Genomic DNA, 20,508 nt, shown 5'->3' on the forward strand with positions numbered 1-20,508 from the left:
CAATTTAGGCAGCAGTTAGAGGAATTTTTTTTTTTTTAAATCACACTCCCCTTTAACTTGTTTCATTCCTGGGGCTAAGGGAAAAAAGTCTGAAATAGTGGAAAGTTTCTCCTTCTTTGTCGCTAAGCTGCATACTTACAGTGATTATATGGTACAGGATGTGCTACAAAATTGTCTGTCATCAGGAAGCCATAGAAGAATCACCCCGACAGCTGAACTACAGTTTTCCAAGATGTGGAGGAGATTAAGACTAGAGACATTGGACATAATTCTAATTTTAGTAAAGGATCCATAAAGGCTGAAGGCAAAATGGGGAGAAACACAGAAAATATGAATATTTCAAACAACAGGTAGCACGGCAATTTTGCAACAAAGAGGAGAGAAAATACAAACCAGACCTTGTCATGTTCAGAATAATCCCAGGGTCAGCTAGAGCACAGACTTGTTCTGGCTGAGCTCTGTCCTACAGGTTTTCATCCAAATTTACAGATGTGCCGTTCACAAAGAAAAACAAATAAAACAACTGGAGCTCCCAGAATCTTGTGATTATGTTTGCACAGAACTAGTCACAATAAATTGTTTTTTTTTATTAAAACATTTGCTACACCACAAATATCACCAGGTGTTCAATAGAGAGCAGTCTTGAGGAACATGCTGGTGGGACAATACAGGGTAATTTGATTTTAAAAGACTGCATTGTCATTTCTTTACCAGGGCGTACTTCCAGTTGTGTCCACACATGGTTTGTAGTGCCATCAGAATTTTTCTTGGAATGCTATGCAGCTTATATCCAATCTCAGTTTCACAGTAATGATCAGGGTAGACATAGTGTCCAATGAAGATGAAGGGGCAGTCATGGCCCTGCATGCACCTCAGGTCAGATACTTGATCACAAGATACATAACTACAAAGGTTAACAGCATGCCACCTATCATAATGCACTTATCCTGGAAGGCACGCTTCTCAATCAACCGCATCACTGTGTTGGACAGTCCCAGCATGTTGGCAACATCCAGTATCTTCTTCTGAGTGCCCTGAAATACACAAAGAATTTATCAATAAAATAAAATTATCACTTCTCCAAACCCCTGAAAACAGAGAAAGCCTCTAGTCTGCCAGCGACTGCTTGGGAGATCTTGCCCTTGAGCGCAGAATGGCAATACAATCATGATTTGTACCTGAAGACAGGTGGAGTCCTGCTCCCCAGCAGACCCCATTTTATCACTGTAAGAAACCACCATGTTTGGAATACGCATACCAGCATGTTCTCCTCTCAGTGTCTAATGACTGATTTTTAGTCTCAGTGGTTTTAAAATTTCCAGACTGCTGTTTATTGTAATACTAGTATTTTAGCCCGTTACATTAACGGGTGCTAGAATATATGTCTGTCTGTCTTTATTTCTGTCTCTCTCTCCCTCCCGCTGGCTTTCTTTCTGTCTGTCTCTGTCCCCCTTTGTCTGTCTGTCTTTCTGTGTATCTCCCTGCCCCTGTGTCTTTCTTCTTTTCTTTCTGTCTCCCTTCCTCCCGCTATCTGTCTGTCTGTCTTTCTATCTATCTGTCTCTCTCCCTGCCTCCTATGCAGCAGCATTTCTCTCCCACCACTTCCCTGTGCAGCAGCCAAAGCAGCATTCCCTCCCCCCACACCACTTCCCTGTGCAGCAGCAGTAGCGTTTCCTCTACCCCCCTTTCCCTTCCCGCGGTCCAGACTACGAACCTGGCAATTCCAGCAGCGTGTGCAGCAGTCTTCACACGCTGCTTCGGGCCCTTCTACTGCCCTGATTTATTCTAGCACGTCCCTGATGACATCATCAGAGATGCATCAGAGCAGTAGAAGGGCCCGAAGCAGCGTGTGAAGACTGCTGCACACGCTGCTGGAATCGCCAGGTTCGTAGTCGGGACCACGGGAAGGGAAGGGGGGGCGGCAAAGGATTCGGGTCCCGGGCGGCGGGGTAAGCGCAAGAGCCGGGGCGGAAAGTTGCTGGGCTCCATTTCTCGGTTCGTCCTGGGAAGGGGGGGGGCAGGAGGCGCTCTTTGTGCCCCAGCCCTTCGGAGGGTGTGTGTGAGTAGCCGGGAGGCCTAGGCGGTGACAGGGGCTGCGGCGGCCGTCTCTGAGTGACACCAACTCTCGCTTCTCCTTTTCTGTCACTCCTGGACCGCTGCCCCGCGCTCTCTGATGATTATGGTACACTTTTATTTTCCCCCTCTGTGGCTGCCTCTAAATATCCCGCCGCCGCACGCACCTGTCGCATCTCTAGCACACCTTCGGATACGTAGTAAACATGCATGCGCACTCTTGCCGGCACATCCCGACAGATCAGATCTCAGGGAACACGCGGCGAGAGTGCACATGCGCGCTTAGCGTTTTATTATTATAGATTATGAAAAATACATCTTCATTTTTGTAGACAAATTTACGTATTCTGAAATTAATATTTTTGTTTTGCATAAGATGCTGCTTTCAGTTTAAAGTGAATCTTCATCAAAAAATAAATAATGTTGAAAGGGATGGGACTTGATATACTACCTTTCTGTGGTTACAATCAAAGCAATTTACATATTATATACAAGTACTTATTTTGTACCTGGGGCAATGGAGAAGCTGTAGTGGGAATCATTCCAGTTTCCCCTGATTCTCAGGCCACTACACTAACCATTAGGCCAGTGTTTTTCAACCGCTGTTCCGCGGCACATTAGTGTGCCGCGAGATGTTGTCTGGTGTGCCGTACGGTCAGGGCCGCCATCAGGGCAGTACCACCAGTCTAGGGAGAGGGGCGGTCCGCCTCACGTGGACAGGAGAGAGCTGGACGGGGGACCCGCGGAGTTTAATACATCTCGAGCCGCGAGGCTCGTCTTCTGTTCCTGCCTGTCCTGCAGCTAACATATAGCCGATCGCAAGCGTTCCCCGATGTCAGCGCTGACGTCGGAGGGAGGGCTTAAGCAAAGCCTGCCCTCCGACGTCAGCGCTGACGTCGGAGAATACTTCCGTTCGGCTATTTGTGCGCGGCAGGGCAGGCAGGAAGCAGAAGACAAGCCTCGCGGCTTGAGCTTCGTTTTGCTGAGAAAGTTGCAAAGATGGGCTGGGAGGCAAACACGGAACACAAAAGGGGGGAGGGAGTGCGTTTTGGACACAAGGCATGAACTTGGGAGAGAGGAAGGGAGGGAAAGAGATGCTGAGGTGGGGGAGGGAATGGGTTTTTGGACACAGAAGGCATGGACTTGGGAGAGAGGAAGGGAGGGAAAGAGATGCTGAGGTGGGGGAGGGAATGCGTTTTTGGACACAGAAGAAATGGACTTGGGAGAGAGGAAGGGAGGGAAAGAGATGCTGAGGTGGGGGAGGGAATGCGTTTTTGGACACAGAAGAAATGGACTTGGGAGAGAGGAAGGGAGGGAAAGAGATGCTGAGGTGGGGGAGGGAATGCGTTTTTGGACACAGAAGAAATGGAATTGGGAGAGAGGAAGGGAGGGAAAGAGATGCTGAAGTGGGGGAGGGAATGAGTGTTTGGACACAGAAGGCATGGACTTTGGAGAGAGGAAGGGAGGGAAAGAGATGGTTGTGTACACGGGGAATAGAAGAAAGGAGAATTTTTGGTCATAGGGAGGGAGTGAGGTACAGATAGTGGCATACCAGGGTGGGGGGGGGGGCGGTCTGCCCCACCCCGGGTTTACGTCCCAAGGGGGTGCACAGCTGGCCACCCTCCAGTGTTGTCCCTAGGCCGGCAAACTGCGGCTCTTTAGCCACTTGAGTGCCACCGCCGCCAACGGTGTTGTTGGCGGTGGCAGCATTATAAAATACTTTCTTTGTGTTTATTTGATTCCTATTCAAGAGAATTACTTTATATATAGTCAATATAGGCACAGAGTTAAATTTTTTAACATTTTCTAATGGTGGTGTGCCTCGTGATTTTTTTCATGAAACAAGTGTGCCTTTGCCCAAAAAAGGTTGAAAAACACTGCATTAGGCTATACTTTCACTCTGAGATTCTGGGACCCAAGAGAACAAAAAGCAAGTAAAGTCCACTTTGTTACAGTGGGAGATATTGGCCATCTTAGTTTGTGATGCACACATTCAGTAAAAGGAACCAGCAATGCCTGAATTAGCTTTATCTGTATGTATGTAAATATGCAAAAGGCTATAGAGGCTATGAATCAGTGTATAGCTAAAATAATGTAAAAAAATGGACACAGCACTCCTTTGCTTTGAAGGGCTCGTATTTACTTTGTTGGGTCTTGACTTGTATGCAGGATATGATATAAAGGACCTTTTAAAATTATTAAATTTTCTCATGGTTCTAAGGTCTGTGAGGTATTCACTGGATTCATAAGATTAATTGTATCTCCTTCACTGTCTCTCTGGAGGGAGTTGTTAAGGATTCCCCCTCTCTTTCCCCCTCCCACCACCATTCAACACTGCTCACCCGTCCCACCTCTCTTTCCCCTACCATCTAGCATCCCCACCCCCTCTTTCCCCCACAATACAGCATCATCCTCTCTCCTCCCCCCACCACAGAGAAAGCAAAACAGTTAGTCTATTTGTTGTGCAGTGGTCTGGAACCCTGGGGAACTGGGTTCAATTCCCACTGCAGCTACTTGTGACTCTGGGTAAGTCACTTAACTCGCTATTGCCCCAGGTACAAAATAAGTACCTGTATACAATATGATTGTAATCACAGTAAGGCAGTACATCAAGTCCCTTCCCCCCCCACCCCTTCTTAAGAAACTGATACATTGGAAACGTCTTTGTTAGTCCCCAAATACCTGTTTCCACCCAAAATACAAAATATAAAAAATGTCCTCATTAAGTGTGACAGAATCTGACCCTGCTTTCTCTCCAGAGTATGCGCCGACATCTCCCTACAAACCAGATCATAAACCATCAGTATAAATATAAATTCATCCCACAATGTAAGTCCATTTTAGGCATTAGTGATCCATGATAATAAAGCTTAACACAAGATACAAAGTTCCTCTTTTGGATCTAGAAGATGTTTTTTCAATAACCGTTATCGAACATGGCACAAATTATCCTTTCCCACAAGGAACCAAAAAGTATATGAACACCACAATATGTACTCTTTTCTCTAATAGAGGAAAAAGACCTTGAAAGACATCTATATTCAAGGGTTTATAGCAGGGGTCTCCAAAGTCCCTCCTTGAGGGCCGAATCCAGTCGGGTTTTCAGGATTTCCCCAATGAATATGCATGAGATCTATGTTCATGCACTGCTTTAAATGCATATTCATTGGGGAAATCCTGAAAACCCGACTGGATTCCGCCCTCAAGGAGGGACTTTGGGGACCCCTGGTTTATAGGGTAATATCAGTGGTCAAAAAATCTGTGTGTGCTTTTCATCCCTTAAGTGTACCGTATTTGCCGGCGTATAAGACGACTGGGCGTATAAGACGACCCCCCAACTTTTACAGTTAAAATATAGAGTTTGTTATATACTCGCCATATAAGACGACCCCTTCTTCCGCACACCTTCTGCACAACAAATAAAACTTAAAAGAACATCAGAATTTATTTCAACAATTTTAATTAATTCACTAAAGCTGAATAGAACAATAAACCCATGGGAGCTGCCATGCTATTTGTTTTCTAAACTGTTAACCAAACTGAAACGGTCAATGATAGAAGGAAGATAACACATAGAGGGAGAGAGCAAGTGCCGGGCAAGTCCCTAGCAAGTTTGCTGGCATGACAGTTTCCCTTTAAAAGCCTTCAAAAGCCTCCTGTTCGCCCCCGCAACTTCCTTAAGGGCTAGACTCCACACACGGCCGCATGTGCGAGAGACGTAGTAAAGAGAAAAGGGGTGGGGCCAGAGCACCGCTGCTTCCCGCTGCGCAGGATGAAGGAGCTGGCACCCTTGTCACACTGATGTCCCGCCATGGCCCCGCTGATGTCCCGGCAGGTTTACTAGTACCGTAAGCACCGTAAGGAGGTAAGGAAGGAGATGTTAGGGCATGTAAAGTAAGGGCATGTAAACAGTACCCGGCGTATAAGACGACCCCCGACTTTGGGGAGGATTTTAAGGTACTGAAAAGTCGTCTTATACGCCGGCAAATACGGTATATATTTTCTTCAATTTCAATGTATTTTTGTAATTTTCTAAGGTGATTACTTTTTACATTTTCTTTAATAATGGTTTCCTTCCATAATCATATTTTGAAGATGATGAACAACTGCAAATGAATGTAAATATGTGACAATATTCTTTTTAAACATGTAGCACACACAAAATCATCGGTACATAGATGTCGTCTTCATGCTATGGACCAGCACAATTAATTAATTTTCAGCTTTCTTTAAAATGGTTAAATTCATGCAATGAAAAATTTAAATTTATGCTTTGTCATTTAGAATTTTAACACAGCATTTACGTCTTCAATTGATAAATTCAAATTTTCTTTTGACATTACCCACTAGCAAAAGCATGTTACTGTTTACCTGTCAATGTTGGACAGATAGACATTTTGCTTTTATCCACAAAGTGCCTAAGAAAGGAAATGCCCTGAGCACCAGCATTCAAATAAAACTAAACAAAGTCAGCAAAAGATAAAGTAGAGTGAGGGCATGAGCAGTGCAGAAGGGGCCTTACAGTTACAGCACTGACCTTAGAACCAGGAAACTAAAATTACAACCCCCATAGATAGGCTTACTGTAAGAGGGAAAGAAGTAAAGTAACCACAATATTTCAGACAGGACACTGGTACACAATTCTAAATTGTACAATCATAAAGAGTTGTAAAGGCTTCACATTCAGCAGAGAATTGAATTTAAACTTTTAACACGGATTCATAAAATGTTGCATGGTAAGAGACCCATTCACCTTTTATCCACAGTTCATTATGTTACTGGGAGAACTTTGCATTCTTACCAGTAAAATGAACTCACAATGTCAGATAGTATTACACTTCTCCCTCCGTATTTGCTGTGATAGGGGATTAAAAGAACCACAAATAAAGAAAAACTGCAAATAACTTTATATGTTATTTGCTGTTTTCTATTAAAAACCATCGTGAATATGGTGAAACCGCAAATAACATAGTGGGAGACCTGGCCTGTGAAGAAAGTGCTGGGAATCAGCTAATTTCTCTGTAAAAGCTTGGAATCAGCGATTTCTCTATGCAAGCTGATGTAATTTGGTTTCCACTGTCCCTTACCCACACCGAGAACTGGGACTCCACTGTTTTTATTCTGGTTTCATGTCCATCCACTTTTATTTCCACGCTAGATAGTCTATTTTTCAATTCCAAATTTTCGGATACAACAGTAGTATATCGTGTAGTAAGTTGCTGCATTTGGGTCCCCAAGGAGATTTGTAAACTAGATATTGCTTCCCAAAGTGTCTCCATATTGAAAACCTTGGACCTCTGCGTAGGCATCAGTTCAAAACCCAGACCCTCTGATGTAATTAAAGTACCTAGAACTTCAGCTGAAGATGAATTCAGTGTAAGGAAATCTTGAGGCAATTGCTGTTTCAACTCCTCCGAATGGTCTGGTGGCTGAATTGGCTTCACAACTCCTCCTGCTGAGTCGACTCCCAAACTCAGCTGGTCAGAAGAGGGAACACCCTGGGACGTTCTTTCCTCCATCTGCTACTTTAACGCCCCAGGATGACTTGGAGGACTCCGCTCCTCCGGAGATAGCGATGTTGCCTCGAGGGAGAGCACCGACACTTCAGTGGGCGTGTCTCTCCTAGCCGAGGAAACCTCCGGCTCACTCGTTTGCGTCCCTCGCTAGAGAAAGGCGTCCATCGGGCCAACGATTCATCGGGAAAAACCCGAAGTTTGGATTTGCGCTTCACCATCACCAAGGTATGTGGCAACTCTGGAGCTTCCGTGGCGACTTAGCTCCAGCCTCCCGCAGCCATCTTCCTTAAGCCACTCTCTAAAGTTAAAAGTTTATTGTGATCAAAATTTAAAAAAATACACAGTAAGGCATACTGTATGGTTGTTACCAATCTACATTTCTCCCTCCTTATTCGCAGTTTCAGCAATCACAGTTTCGATTATTCACCTAAGCGATCAATCCAACGTTGTTCGTGCTGGGCTAAATAGCGTCTGAAATCTCCACCTCTAGTGCTCTGATTCTACTCGCCTTGTAGAACATAAGAGCAACATTAAAAATAAAAAAATAGGAGCTCCCCTATCTCGCCATTTTATCGAAAAAAAACCCATGGTTTCTTTTCACTGAAGGGGATTATTATTGAAATAGTTAATCAGAGCACTAGAGGTGGAGACTTCAGACGCTATTTAGCCCAGCACGAACAACGTTGGATTGATCGCTTAGGCATTTTAGAGCCAGATGGTCTTAACAGCGCTTCAGAGTGGCAACATGTTTACTAGAGGATACCTGATGATTTAGTAAACAATCTGTTTGTCCATTATGGACTTTTAAAAACTGCTAGTTTTTTTCTAATTGTAATGTGTATATGATGTCTTGTCATCACATGACTAAATATGTTGCCGGAAGTGAATAAATCAAACGCTGGCGCCATTTTACCACTGTTTGTGAAAGCTCGGCAGTCTTTAAACACGGAGTAAGTAGTATTCTGTTTTATGTTTAATTTGTGATCTAGTATGTTACTAATTACTTTATCCTGTTATAGATGCCTTAATGTCTCCTGGCTATTGGCCCTGAAGCAGTGGACTTAGTCCACAAAACGCTGGCCGCGTCGGCCTAGACATTATATAGGCAGTACAGACAGACCACTAAATAATGGGACGTTCAAGTCATACAGCTGCCTGAGATAAGTAACTTTAATGTTTACTATTCTCTAATTTTGAGAGCAATGCACCCTGAGGAAAATTGAAGTTTTATCACGTTATTTATGTTTCACTAAAGAATAAGTTCTAAAAAGTTCTAAAAAGAATTTTAAAAAAACAATCAAACCCAGGAGCCCATGACTGGAGTCTGGAGCTGTAAAATTACGCTGACTGTTCAGTCCATGATAGGACTACGCGTATGCTCCAAATTTGAGGCCTTTCCTGGTGATAAAAAAAGATAAGAAAGAGCAAAAGTAAACAAAGTAAAAAGCTAGATATTTGATGCATCTCTCATATTAAGTGGTATATGTGTTTTATATGAGTATAGTGTATTTTGACCACTTGGGCTTATAATATTTAGGACAAATATTATAAACCAATTAGTGAATTAACAAGTGTAATGACGTGTAAGAAATAACAAATAAAAACTAACCATGTGATTTAGACCAACATGGTGCCGGCCACCTAGAAATGTATAAAAACAGGCCTTTTAGAGGAAGTAAGTAGAACAGACACCAGTGGATCCTCAGGCCTGAAGATCACATTCTGTTACTCTATATGCTGAAAGATTTATTCTCGTAAGCTGTTACTGATTTGTTAATAAATATACTTATCGATTAATAACAGTATATTGAGTGTGAGGTCTCTCATTGGCCGTAGGCCCAAACAGCGGGCTTATGTCATTGGTGACCCCGCCGATTGATAGAGGGGATATGCGTAGCTTAAGCGACCTCACCTGGATTGTAGGCCTAAGTTTGCTTGTCAGACTGCCTCTCCACATTTTTGTATACTTATTTTTCTGGCTTTTTTCAGCTTTTCATTTATGTTTGTACTTACTAACTGCCTTTGCTTTGCTTTTCATTAACTTCCTCTTTGTATTACAGATTCATTGTGCTGCCCTCATTATTTTGCTTCCCCTTCTTAACGATTCTTTCCTTATTTCAGCCTTGTCTGTGGATGACCATTGTCTAACACTGTAACAAAAAGCTATCTGTTTCATTTGTTGGTATAGTCGATAAGGATTATAGGTTTTACAGGATAATTTTAGAAATTATTATAAGGGTACAACGCTTAGTTTAATAATATAGCTGGTTCTATATAGGACCCCTCAGGAGAATTAAGGAAGACACGCGGTCCAGTTCTGATCCCAGCGTACCTCCACGGAACTGTAGCAACCTGCGCTCTAACCCTCTGCGGACGAACCAGGGGAGAGATGGCTCCCGATCCTGGAGACCCGATCCAATCTGCTGGCTGTCTAGAGCAGTGTTTTTCAACCTTTTTACACCCGTGAACCGGCAGAAATAAAATAATTATTTTGTGGACCAGCAAACTACTAGGCCTAAAATTTAAAAACCCCGTTTCCACCCCATCTCTGCGAGCTCGGTCCCCACAAATCATCTGATCCCATCCACACAAGCCTCAGTTATGATTTTATATTGAATGTATTTTATTAAAGTATAAAAAGAAACAATATTCTGTACAATTGTCATTTTATAAATACAAATACAGAGCAAGGATCAACAAAACACCTGTCTCCCCTCCCCTTCACATATATCCCCTCTACTATCAAGAAAATTGAACAAGCCAAATTATTACAGAATGCTACACACGAATAGTTTTAGGGGAGTACGGTCAGAGAGCGCCCTAAGCCAGCTGGAAGCTAAAGAAGCACTGCCTGGGCTTTGCAGTCCCCAGTTATGTCTAATACCAGCTCTAGCAGGATATATATTTCAAATTTGATATATTCTAATCACAAAATAGAAATAAAATTATTTTTCTACCTTTTGTCGTCTCTGGTTTCTGCTTTCATCTTCTTTTCACTCTCTTCCTTCCAGCATCTGCCCCTTTCATCCACTGTCTGTCTTCTCCCCCTTCCATATGGTATCTGACTTCTTTCTATGCCCCTCTCCCCTTTCCATCCAGCCTGTGCCTCCTCTCTCCTTTTTACATGATTCATTCCAGCTTCACTGCTCTCTTCATTTTTATCTCTCCTACACCAGATCTACCATCGTTGTCCCTCTCTGCTTATTTTTCTGCTGACCCCTTCCCATCATCAATCTCTCTACTTTCTCATGCCCGTCTATCCCCTTCCCCTCCTCTAATCTCCCTGCCAACTGTTTTCTTCCTTTTTTCCTTCTCCCTTCCCTCCTCCTCCTGTCCAGCAATAACTCTCTTCCCTTCCTCCCCTCCCAGCAGTATCTCTCCTTCTCTTTCCCTCCAGGTCCAGTAGCAGCTGTCCCTTTTTTTCCCTTGCCCAGCAGCTTCCCAGACTCCTTTCCCTCCTCTCCTCCCAGTAGCATCTCTCCTTCTCCTTCCCTCCAGGTCCAGTAGCAGCTGTCCCTTTTTTTCCCTTGCCCAGCAGCTTCCCAGACTCCTTTCCCTCCTCCCCTCCCAGTAGCATCTCTCCTTCTCCTTCCCTCCAGGTCCAGTAGCAGCTGTCCCTTTTTTTCCCTTGCCCAGCAGCTTCCCAAACTCCAATAGTGGCTTTCTCCCCTCCCAGCAGCTCTCCTTACTTCCCAGCGCAGCGATTCAGGAAGGCAGCCTCAGGTCCTTTGTTGGGTCGCACCACCTCTGAGGAAAAAGGAAGTTGCATCATCAGAGGCAGCCGCGACTTAGCAAAAGCCCCAAGGTTGCCTTCGTGAATCGCTGCGCTGGTAAGTAAAGGAGAACTGCAGAGAGGGGAGAAAGCCACTGTCGGAGGCTCCCCATGATCTCTCCGGTCCAGCGAGGACCAAATGAAAATAACTCGTCGATCTTGCCGGCCCTGCACAGACCGGGAGAAATTTCCTGTGGACCGACACCGGTCCGCGGACCGGCAGTTGAAGAACAGTGGTCTAGAGGGCTTACTGCAGTTCAAGCTTACAGAGCACCCTCCAGAAGCAGACAACTTTAAGGAAAAGTCTGCTATCTCCCGCCGAAGGAACACTCTCGGAGTAAATCCGCAGCACTTGGACAATACCTGCGGCACCGAAGAAAATAAAAGACTAGGAACTGAGAAATAAAATCATGAGCAGAAGAAATTAGAAGTTCTCAGCAAGGCTGCAGAAACAAACTGAGCTTCAAGGGGAGTGCACGCACAGGTGACATCGCAGAGGGGGGGGGGTTGGTTTTATTTCTAAGTTCTGCAGTCAAGGCTGGAATAGATGCACAACCCAAGAGTTCAGCCTCCAGAGGGATTGTACAAGAGAATATAGAATCAATGTTGTTGTAAAGTTATGTTGCTTTGTTTTACTGAGTTTTATGAATTTTATGCTGTAAACCACTTTGCAACCACCTTTTAGGGACAGGTGGTCTAAGTATGTTGAATAAAATAAAATTTAGCACACATTTTAGGCATGCAGTCCTCTATTCCAGTTGCCCTCATGAAACACTGCTGTCACTCCACACCCATCCCAGGATTTATTTTCCTAGGATATGGCATAAGAGAACTGATGCATCCAAAAGTGGAACTCTAAGATGAAGCAGATTCAACAGCAAGGGATGAAAATAAAGAATGGCCACTCAAAGCACAGGAAAGCAAGTTTTAACTGACCTCTATTGTCTACTTTCCAACACCCAGAGTCAAGTTGTGTTACCTTATGGAGAACAAATTTAAATTTTAAGAGCCCCAGGATTTTCAATCCTCAGGTAAATGTGGCTTGTACCTTTCCTGTTTCTGGGAATATCCTCTCTTACTCCTTTTCTCCCAACACATAAGAAAACGCAGCACTTGTTGTTCCTATGCCCCCACCTTCAATGTCCTTCTCTGGTCCCTCAGCCCGTCCAGAATGCTGCTTCCACTGCCCAGCAGCTCATCCATACCTCGGTGGGCGTTGTGCAAAGAGGTGTTAAACTGCAGTGTCTCATCAATTGGGATGGTGGTATCAGAATCCTGTGTGAGAAATGTAGTGTCTTCATTATCCCACTCTGCCAGACTGGTTTATCAGCTAGTGAAGGAAGATAGAATCAAAGAGGCAGCACCTGGAAGCCAATTTCTGAACTTTATCATCAGAGTGGGTACACTGTGTGCAGCAGCAGAACAAGCCATATGCCAAGAGAGATCTTCACCTCAGGAGAGCAAGTGGCCTCTCTGTTTAGTTCATCAGTCAGGATGCTAAATGGGAGGAGCCATGGGAACAGGACTGAAAATAACTCATTTTACTACTGACCAATGAATTTACTGGAAATTTCAGTCACTACCAAATTAAACACTCACATAAAGGTGACGGGCTCCCTATCATTGTGTCCATCCCACAAGTCATTCAATTCCTGGATGAGAGGCTCTTATCCTTGTGCCTATTTTGCAGCCCTTTAGTACTAAAGGAAGTAAGTTCTGTATCCCTGCACCTATCCCCTGAGCCTTCCAATCCTAGAGACAGGTTCTGTATCCCTAGTATTACTTATTTCTATAGCGCTGCTAGATAGACACAGCACTGTAAATTAAAACATTTAAGAGACAGTGCTGGTTCAATAGAGCTTATAATCTAATCAAACAGACAAACAAGACAAGTAGGGGGTTAGGGAATTTCTCAGGCATAGGTACTTTACAAGTGAGAGGGGGTTAGGAGTCAAAAGCAACCTCAAAAAAGTGGACTTTTAGCCTGGATTTGAAGACTGTCAGGGACGGAGATTGATGTACTGACTCAGACAGTCTGTTCCAGGTGTATGGTGCAGCAAGAGAGAAGGAACATAGTCTGAAGTTGGCAGTAGGGAAGAAGGGTACAGATAAGAGAGACTTATCTGATGAACGAAGTATAGGGCGAGATAAGAGGAGAGTTATTGAAGAGTTGCAGAGTGAATGCATTGTAAGTCAATGGATGCAGAAATGGATAGGGAGCCAATGAAGTGATTTGAGGAGAGGGGTGATATGAGCATAGCGACTCTGGCAGAATATAAGTTGTGAAGCAGAATTTTGAATGGGCTGAAGGAAAGAAAAAGAGTTACATGGAAGACCTGCGAGAAGCAAGTTGCAATAGTCTAAGAGGTGCTAAAATTGTGCATATAGGTTCTGGAAGTGTGCTCAGAGAAAAAGGGTCAGATTTGGTGATATGATAGAGAAAGAAATGACAAGTTTTAGTGGTCTGTTGGATCCGTGCAGAGAAAGAGAGGAGTCAAAGATAACCCCAAAGTTGTGAGCTGATGAGACAGGGAGGATGAAAGTGTTATCCACTGAGACAGAGAGTGGGGAAAGAGGAGAGGTAGATTTAGGAAGGATAAGTAGCTCATTCTTGGCCATGTTCAGTTTTAAGTGACAGTGGACATCCAGGAAGCAATATCGAACAGGTAGGCTGAGACATGGGCCTAGATTCCTGTAGAGAGGTAGATCTGGGAGTAATCAGCATAGAAATGATACTGAAAACTATGGAAGAAGATCAGAGCATGAAGGGAATGAGTATAGATGGAGAAAAGAAGGAGGTCCCAAGACAAAGCCTTGGGATACTCCCAACTGAAAGTGGGATAGTATACACTAAAGGTGCGATGTAAAAGATAAGAAGAGAACCAAGAAAGAACAGAGCCCTAAAATCCAAATAAGGACAGCATATCAAGATGGTGGTCTACCATGTCAAAAGCAGCGGCAGATCAAGAAGGACGAGGATAGATTAGAGGTCTTTGGATCTGGCCAGGAATAGGTAATTGAAAACTTTAGCAAGGGCAGTTTCCGTAGAGGGTAGGGGGTGAAAGCCTGATTGGAGTGTGTTAAGAATAACTAGATGATAGAAAGTCAAGTCAAGTTAATTAAACTGTGCCATCTCAGAAGCTTCAAGAAGTCCATACAGATGAGATCAGCTGGCAAAGATATTTAAATAACATCTCTTATGAGTTAAGTCTGAGAAGAATATTAACATATTTTTTTTAAAAACCCACACACAAGCTGGTGGTAAATATGTAAAAACCCTGTGGAAAAACAGCTTGCCTGTCATTTTTCCAAGCAGGCATAGAAAATGCTTACATTAGTGGTATATGTGCGTGTCAGTAGCTCCTCTCTTTCTTTCTCCTGCTGCTCCTGGTTGTACCGCCGATGTTGGAAATTCTTCAGAGCTGTCTGAAGATGCTGTACGTCATATTTCAACTGGTCCACTCGGCTACAGAGACCCGGTCAAAGTGTATGAGAAGCCAGATATAGGACAAAGGAAAAGGTCGAATGAGATAACATAAAAGATGGAAGGAACCAGAAACCCAAGTTAAAATCTGCATATATCTAGTTTCTAAAAGGTCTCTCCAATCTTTGGCTAGGAGAAAAACCCGCTTTCACTTGCAGTGAACTGAACATGGCCAAGAATGAGCTACGTATCCTTCCTAAACCTAAATCCAGAGCAAGTGAAATGAGTTAAATACTTGCCTAAAGATGTGCAAAACTTTGGAAAATGTTTCTCAATGAGGGGAAGCGACATAGACCAGGCATGCAACTTACCTTGTGTACTGCGATTGAGGGAAATGTTTTCAACATAACAAAATCATACGAGCAACAAAAAAAATTTATTTATACAGTGGTGCCTCGCATAACGAACGCCTCGCACAACGAACGCTGCACACAACGAACTTCATGTCTTGATTCACACAACGAACTTCGTTTCACACAACGAACTTCACACAACGAACTTCGTTTCACACAACGAACTTTGTTTCACACAACGAACTTCGTTTCACACAACGAAGTCGCCCGAGCTGCCGATGTATTGCATCCTTCTGCGCAGGCACTGCAGGCAGTCGTTAGTCACTGCGCTTAACTGCCCTCTCTCACTGTATACAGTCGTCCTTTTAAGATAAACTCAATATTTTTTATATATCATGGCTTCTAAAAAAAGCAGGAAGGTGATTTCTGTTGAAATGAAACGGGAAATAATTAGAAGGAGTGAATGTGGGGTAAAACAGTGTGACCTCGTCAAAGAGTTTGGCCTCAGCAAGACCACCATTTTCACCATTTTGACAAATTTATCTTTTTTTATGTCATCTTAGCATATTTTATGCTGCAGAACGAATTATTTTTTTTAACATGTATTGTTATGGGAAAACGCGTTTCACATAACGAACTTTTCGCATAACAAACTTGCTCCTGGAACGAATTAAGTTCGTTGTGTGAGGCACCACTGTATACTGCAAAACCTTACAGTTCTATGTGGTTAACAGAATAAAAGAAGACTGAATAATCACAGTGAAATACAAAACTTCAAACTTCCCAAAATTTTACAAATAGGTGAGTTCAACAATTTCCTAAAATGTTGATAAGAAACAGAGATAACTATCAAATAGCAACTGTGATTAAAATAGATACAGGGCAACATTACTGCTGTCTGACAGACTCTAGATTTGGAGTAGTAAACTTCTCTTTGGTCATATGATAAGGGTTAAGTCGATACTTTTTAAGGCTCACAATACTGGGACATACAGGTTGGTAATAAAGTTTCCAAGTTTATTCAAATTTTGATATACCGCAGGACCGTGAAGTTCTATGTGGTTTACAATGATTAAGAAATGTTGCAGATTGATTAGTACTAACAGAGTTAAAGTTTAGCAGTCAGTTATTGTGGGGAGAGATTGTGCAGTGCAGCTGCCTACGTACTTTAGGAACAGATATGTTTTTAGGTGTTTCCTAAATTTCCCATAAGTATTTGCAAGCATGAGTAATTGCTTCAGGTCTTTACCCCATAATGCTGCCTGATATGAGAAGAGACCGTCGACATGTATCTGGTCAGTTTACAATGCTAAAATAATATAAAACATAAAATTTTAAAAATAAAAAGGGGTGGAGGGAACAAAAAGACAATCACATTTGACATAAATGATACATGAGATAGAGGAAGGGAAGAAGATTAATTACATCCATAGTCTGTTATTGAGAAAGACATGGGGGAAGCCACTGCTTGCCCTGTATTCAGTTTTGGCCAGGTACTAGTGACCTGGATTGGCCACCGTGAGAACGGGCTACTGGGCTTTATGGACCAGTTGGTCCATAAAGTAAGGCTATTCTTATGTTCTTATCATAAAATAAAAATAAGAAGAGGAATGAGGGGATGGGAAGGAACATCAGGGAATGGGTGGTCGTTTCATAGAAGCAGTTCTCATGAGACGAAGGAAGTAGGACGCTGTGGTTAAAAAAGCAATGTTATCTTATTGTTTGGAATGCGTCCTGGAACAAAAAGGTTTTGAGATTGGCTTTGAGTTTATTGAGAGAATTTTCATGGCGGAGGTTAGATGGCATGGCATTTGAAGGGACACGTATCATGTACCTTGTAGTTTTCCTTAGGCTGTGTTTGAAGCTGTAAAAAAAACAGACCCTGTTTGTTTTTCCTTCTCTGAAATACTGCAAGGCCATTTTATGTTTGAAAAATGTGTGTTCTTATCTTGCTGTGAAGTGAATTCAATTGTTTTCATAAGCTGTATTTGTAAGAAGCTTTAGATAACAAAATTGTCTGCTATGCAGGGCACCCTTTGGACTTCAGCCTTTAGATAGTAAGATGCTTGTTATTTCTTCAAAGTTTCATATGACCTGTGTCCATATATGGTTTGTATTTACGTCACATGCTGATGACATTGACTCATGTAAAATGATATAAAAAGAGTTGTAGAACATTCAATAAACTGGACATGTTTGGGAGATTTCTTGTCTCTAAGATATTGTCCCCAGATGCATCTGTTTTGCTAATGACAGAGAGAGAGAGTGCGGGGCAGTAATTGGGACCTAATCATTACAACATTCCAGAGTGTGAGAACTGTGACAGAGAAATTTGTGTTTCTGGTATAATAGAGATCTTTTCATCAACGACCTGGAAGAAGGAACGTCCAGTGAAATCATCAAGTTTGCCGATGACACTAAGTTATGTCGGGCGATCAGATCACAAAAGGACAGCGAGGAACTCCAGAGAGACTTGAGCCAGTTAGTGAGATGGGCAGAGAAATGGCAGATGAAGTTTAATGTGGAAAAATGCATAAGTAATGCATTTGGGCAGAAAGAACAAGGAGCACGAGTATAGAATGTCAGATGTAACATTAGGTAAGAGCGAACAAGAAAAGGACCTGGGTGTACTGATTGATAGGATCCTGAAACCGTCAGCGCAATGCGCAGCGGCGGCAAAGAAAGCAAACAGGATTTTGGGCATGATAAAGAAGGGAATCAGAGGAGGTTATAATGCCACTCTATAGAGCAATGGTCAGACCACACTTGGAATATTGTGTCCAACACTGGTCTCCTTACCTAAAGAAGGATATAAAACTGCTGGAGAGGGCGCGGAGGCGAGCAACAAAGCTAATAAAAGGTATGGAGAACTTGAGCTACAAAGAATGACTTAGAAAACTGGGACTGTTCTCCCTTGAGAAGAGGAGACTGCGAGGGGATCTGATTGAGACTTTCAAAATACTAAAAGGAATCGACAAAATAGAGCAGGAAAACAAGCTATTTACGATGTCAAATGTGACTAGGACAAGCCCAGGACAAATGCCAGGAAGTTCTGCTTCACACAGCGAGTGATGGACACCTGGAACGCTCTCCCGGTGGATTTAAGGGCAAGTTAGATGCACATCTCCTCGCAAGATGCATAGAAGAATAAGGGTGACTAAGTATTCGCTAGGTTACACCTGGCTGGGCCTCCGCGTGGGCGGATCGCCGGACTTGATGGACCTAAGGTCTGATCCGGAGATGGCAGTTCTTATGTTCTTATGTTTAATTGACAGGTTCTGGTCAGCGGATCTAATGGCCCTGGATGAGGAGTAAGGAATGATGTATTTATCGAGGACAACTGGAGAACGGGCAAGTTTGATTTTGAAAACAAGCAAGAAAATTTTATATGTAAAATGCAGTGTGAAATGGTAACCAGTGTGTTTCTCAGAGAGGGGTGACAGGATCATACTTGCTGGCTTTATGGATTAGTTTGATAGCTGTATTCAACATGTTTCTTTTTGAGTAAAACTGTAAAAATAAAGAGTTGCAATAGTTGAGGCCAGAGATTATCAATGAGTGAATCAAGGTTTGGATAGGGCGGTGTCGAGTATTGAAGTTATGGAATAAATGAGACAAAGTTTATAGTAGCATTTTTTAGTCAGAGAGCTGATTTGGTCATGATATGTAAGAACTTAATCAAGGATTACTACTAGCAATTTTATTTTGGTTTCCATTTGAATTGTTCAGGAATCTATGCAAATTTGCCCTTTAAGGGTTTCGTTACTTTTTGCTGGGAAGAGTAGGCCTCGAAATTTAGTTATATTGAGAGATAATTTGTTTGTTCGGTGCCAATTATTGATTTTGGCTAGTTTGGAGTTGATTTAGAGAATGTTGGAGATGTTTGAGGGGTTGATGGGATGTAAAAGTTGGATGTCATCGGCGTAAGCAAAAGTGGTGAATCCAATTGATTGGGCTAAAGTTAAAAGAGGAGCAAGGAAGATGTTGAAGAGTAAAGGAGAAAGAATTTAGCCTTGCGGTACGCCGTATGATTGGGTGATTGGGGATGATAAGGTTCCTTTGCAATGTACTCTGAAATTGCGATCTTTGAAATAGGAGATGAACCAGAGGGGGGCAGAGCCTGAAATTCCACAATTCTTGAGATGGGCGAGTAGGAGGATATGGTCAATGGTATCAAACGCTGCTGATAGGTCAAGTGACATTAGGAGGAGAATGGATTTGCGGTGGTCCTGAAAGTAGTAGATGGTGGTGGTAAGTGCGAGAAGAGATAGTTCTGTTGAGTGGATTAGGCGAAATTCCATCCGATTTGGGTGAAAGATATTGGTTTTCTCAATGAATTCAGATAGTTGGTTAAATACTATTTTTTCAGTGAGTTTGGCAATAAAGCACAGTTACTTACTGTAACAGGTGTTATCCAGGGATAGCAGGCGGCTATTCTCACATATGGGTGATGTCATCGACGGAGCCTGGATGTGGACGCCTCGTAAGCAGACTTGCTTGAAGAAACTCGAAGTTTCGAGTCACCCACACCGCGCATGCGCGAGTGCCTTCTCATCCAGCACAGGGCGCGTCTCCTCAGTTCAGATAGCTAGCTAAGAAGCCAACCAGGGGAGGTGGGTGGGTTGTGAGAATAGCTGCCTGCTGTCCCTGGATAACACCTGTTACGGTAAGTAACTGTGCTTTATTCCAGAACAAGCAGGCAGGTATTCTCACATATGGGTGACCTCCAAGCTAACCAGAACGGGACGGTGGGAGTGTTGGCATTTTAGAAGAATAAATTTTGTAATACAGTTTGGCCAAACTGTCCATCCCGTCTGGAGAAAGTATCCAGATGATAGGGAGAAGTGAAGGTATGAACCGAGGACAAAGTAGCAGCCTTGAAAATTTCCTCAATAGGTGTAGATCTAAGGAAAGCTACCAAAGCTGCCATAGCTCTGATTTTATGGGCTGTGACTTTACTGTGAAGGGGTAATCCAGCCTGGGCATAGCAGAAAGAGATATAAGCCGCCATCCAATTGGAGATGGTACGCTTAGAAATAGGATGTCCCAACTTATTTGGGTCGAAGGAAACAAAAAGTTGAGGAGCAGTTCTATGTGGTTTTGTGCGTTCCAAGTAGAAGGCCAAAGCACGTTTACAGTCCAGAATATGAAGAGCTGATTCTCCAGGATGAGAATGAGGCTTTGGAAAAAACACTGGAAGAACGATGGATTGTTTGAGATTAAATTCTGAGACCACTTTAGGTAGGAATTTCGGATGAGTACGAAGAACCACTTTGTCATGATGGAACACTGTGAATGGTGGGTCAGTAACTAAAGCTTGCAGCTCACTGACTCGTCGAGCAGAAGTGAGGGCAATGAGAAACACCACTT

At 43.0% G+C, this 20,508-nt stretch overlaps 1 protein-coding gene across 3 annotated transcripts in view; it reads right to left on the reverse strand.

The window, feature by feature from the left end:
* Positions 1-566: 566 nt before the first annotated feature.
* GOSR2 (golgi SNAP receptor complex member 2) overlaps positions 567-20,508 on the reverse strand; it is a 56,048-nt gene continuing 36,106 nt past the window's right edge. For 2 of the 3 annotated variants that reach the window (XM_033919220.1, XM_033919219.1), the window contains exons 5-7: positions 14,695-14,827; positions 12,496-12,636; positions 567-1,034 (exon numbers count right to left, since the gene is read on the reverse strand). In XM_033919220.1, coding sequence (XP_033775111.1) covers positions 873-1,034; positions 12,496-12,636; positions 14,695-14,827 — 436 coding nt within the window. In that variant the 3' untranslated portion in view covers positions 567-872. The remainder of the gene's footprint in view (positions 1,035-12,495; positions 12,637-14,694; positions 14,828-20,508) is intronic. The other variant, XM_033919221.1, reaches the window with a different exon arrangement.

This window comes from Geotrypetes seraphini, chromosome 13 (genome assembly GCF_902459505.1).
Source record: "Geotrypetes seraphini chromosome 13, aGeoSer1.1, whole genome shotgun sequence".
In the NCBI taxonomy this organism is placed as follows: Eukaryota; Metazoa; Chordata; class Amphibia; order Gymnophiona; family Dermophiidae; genus Geotrypetes; species Geotrypetes seraphini.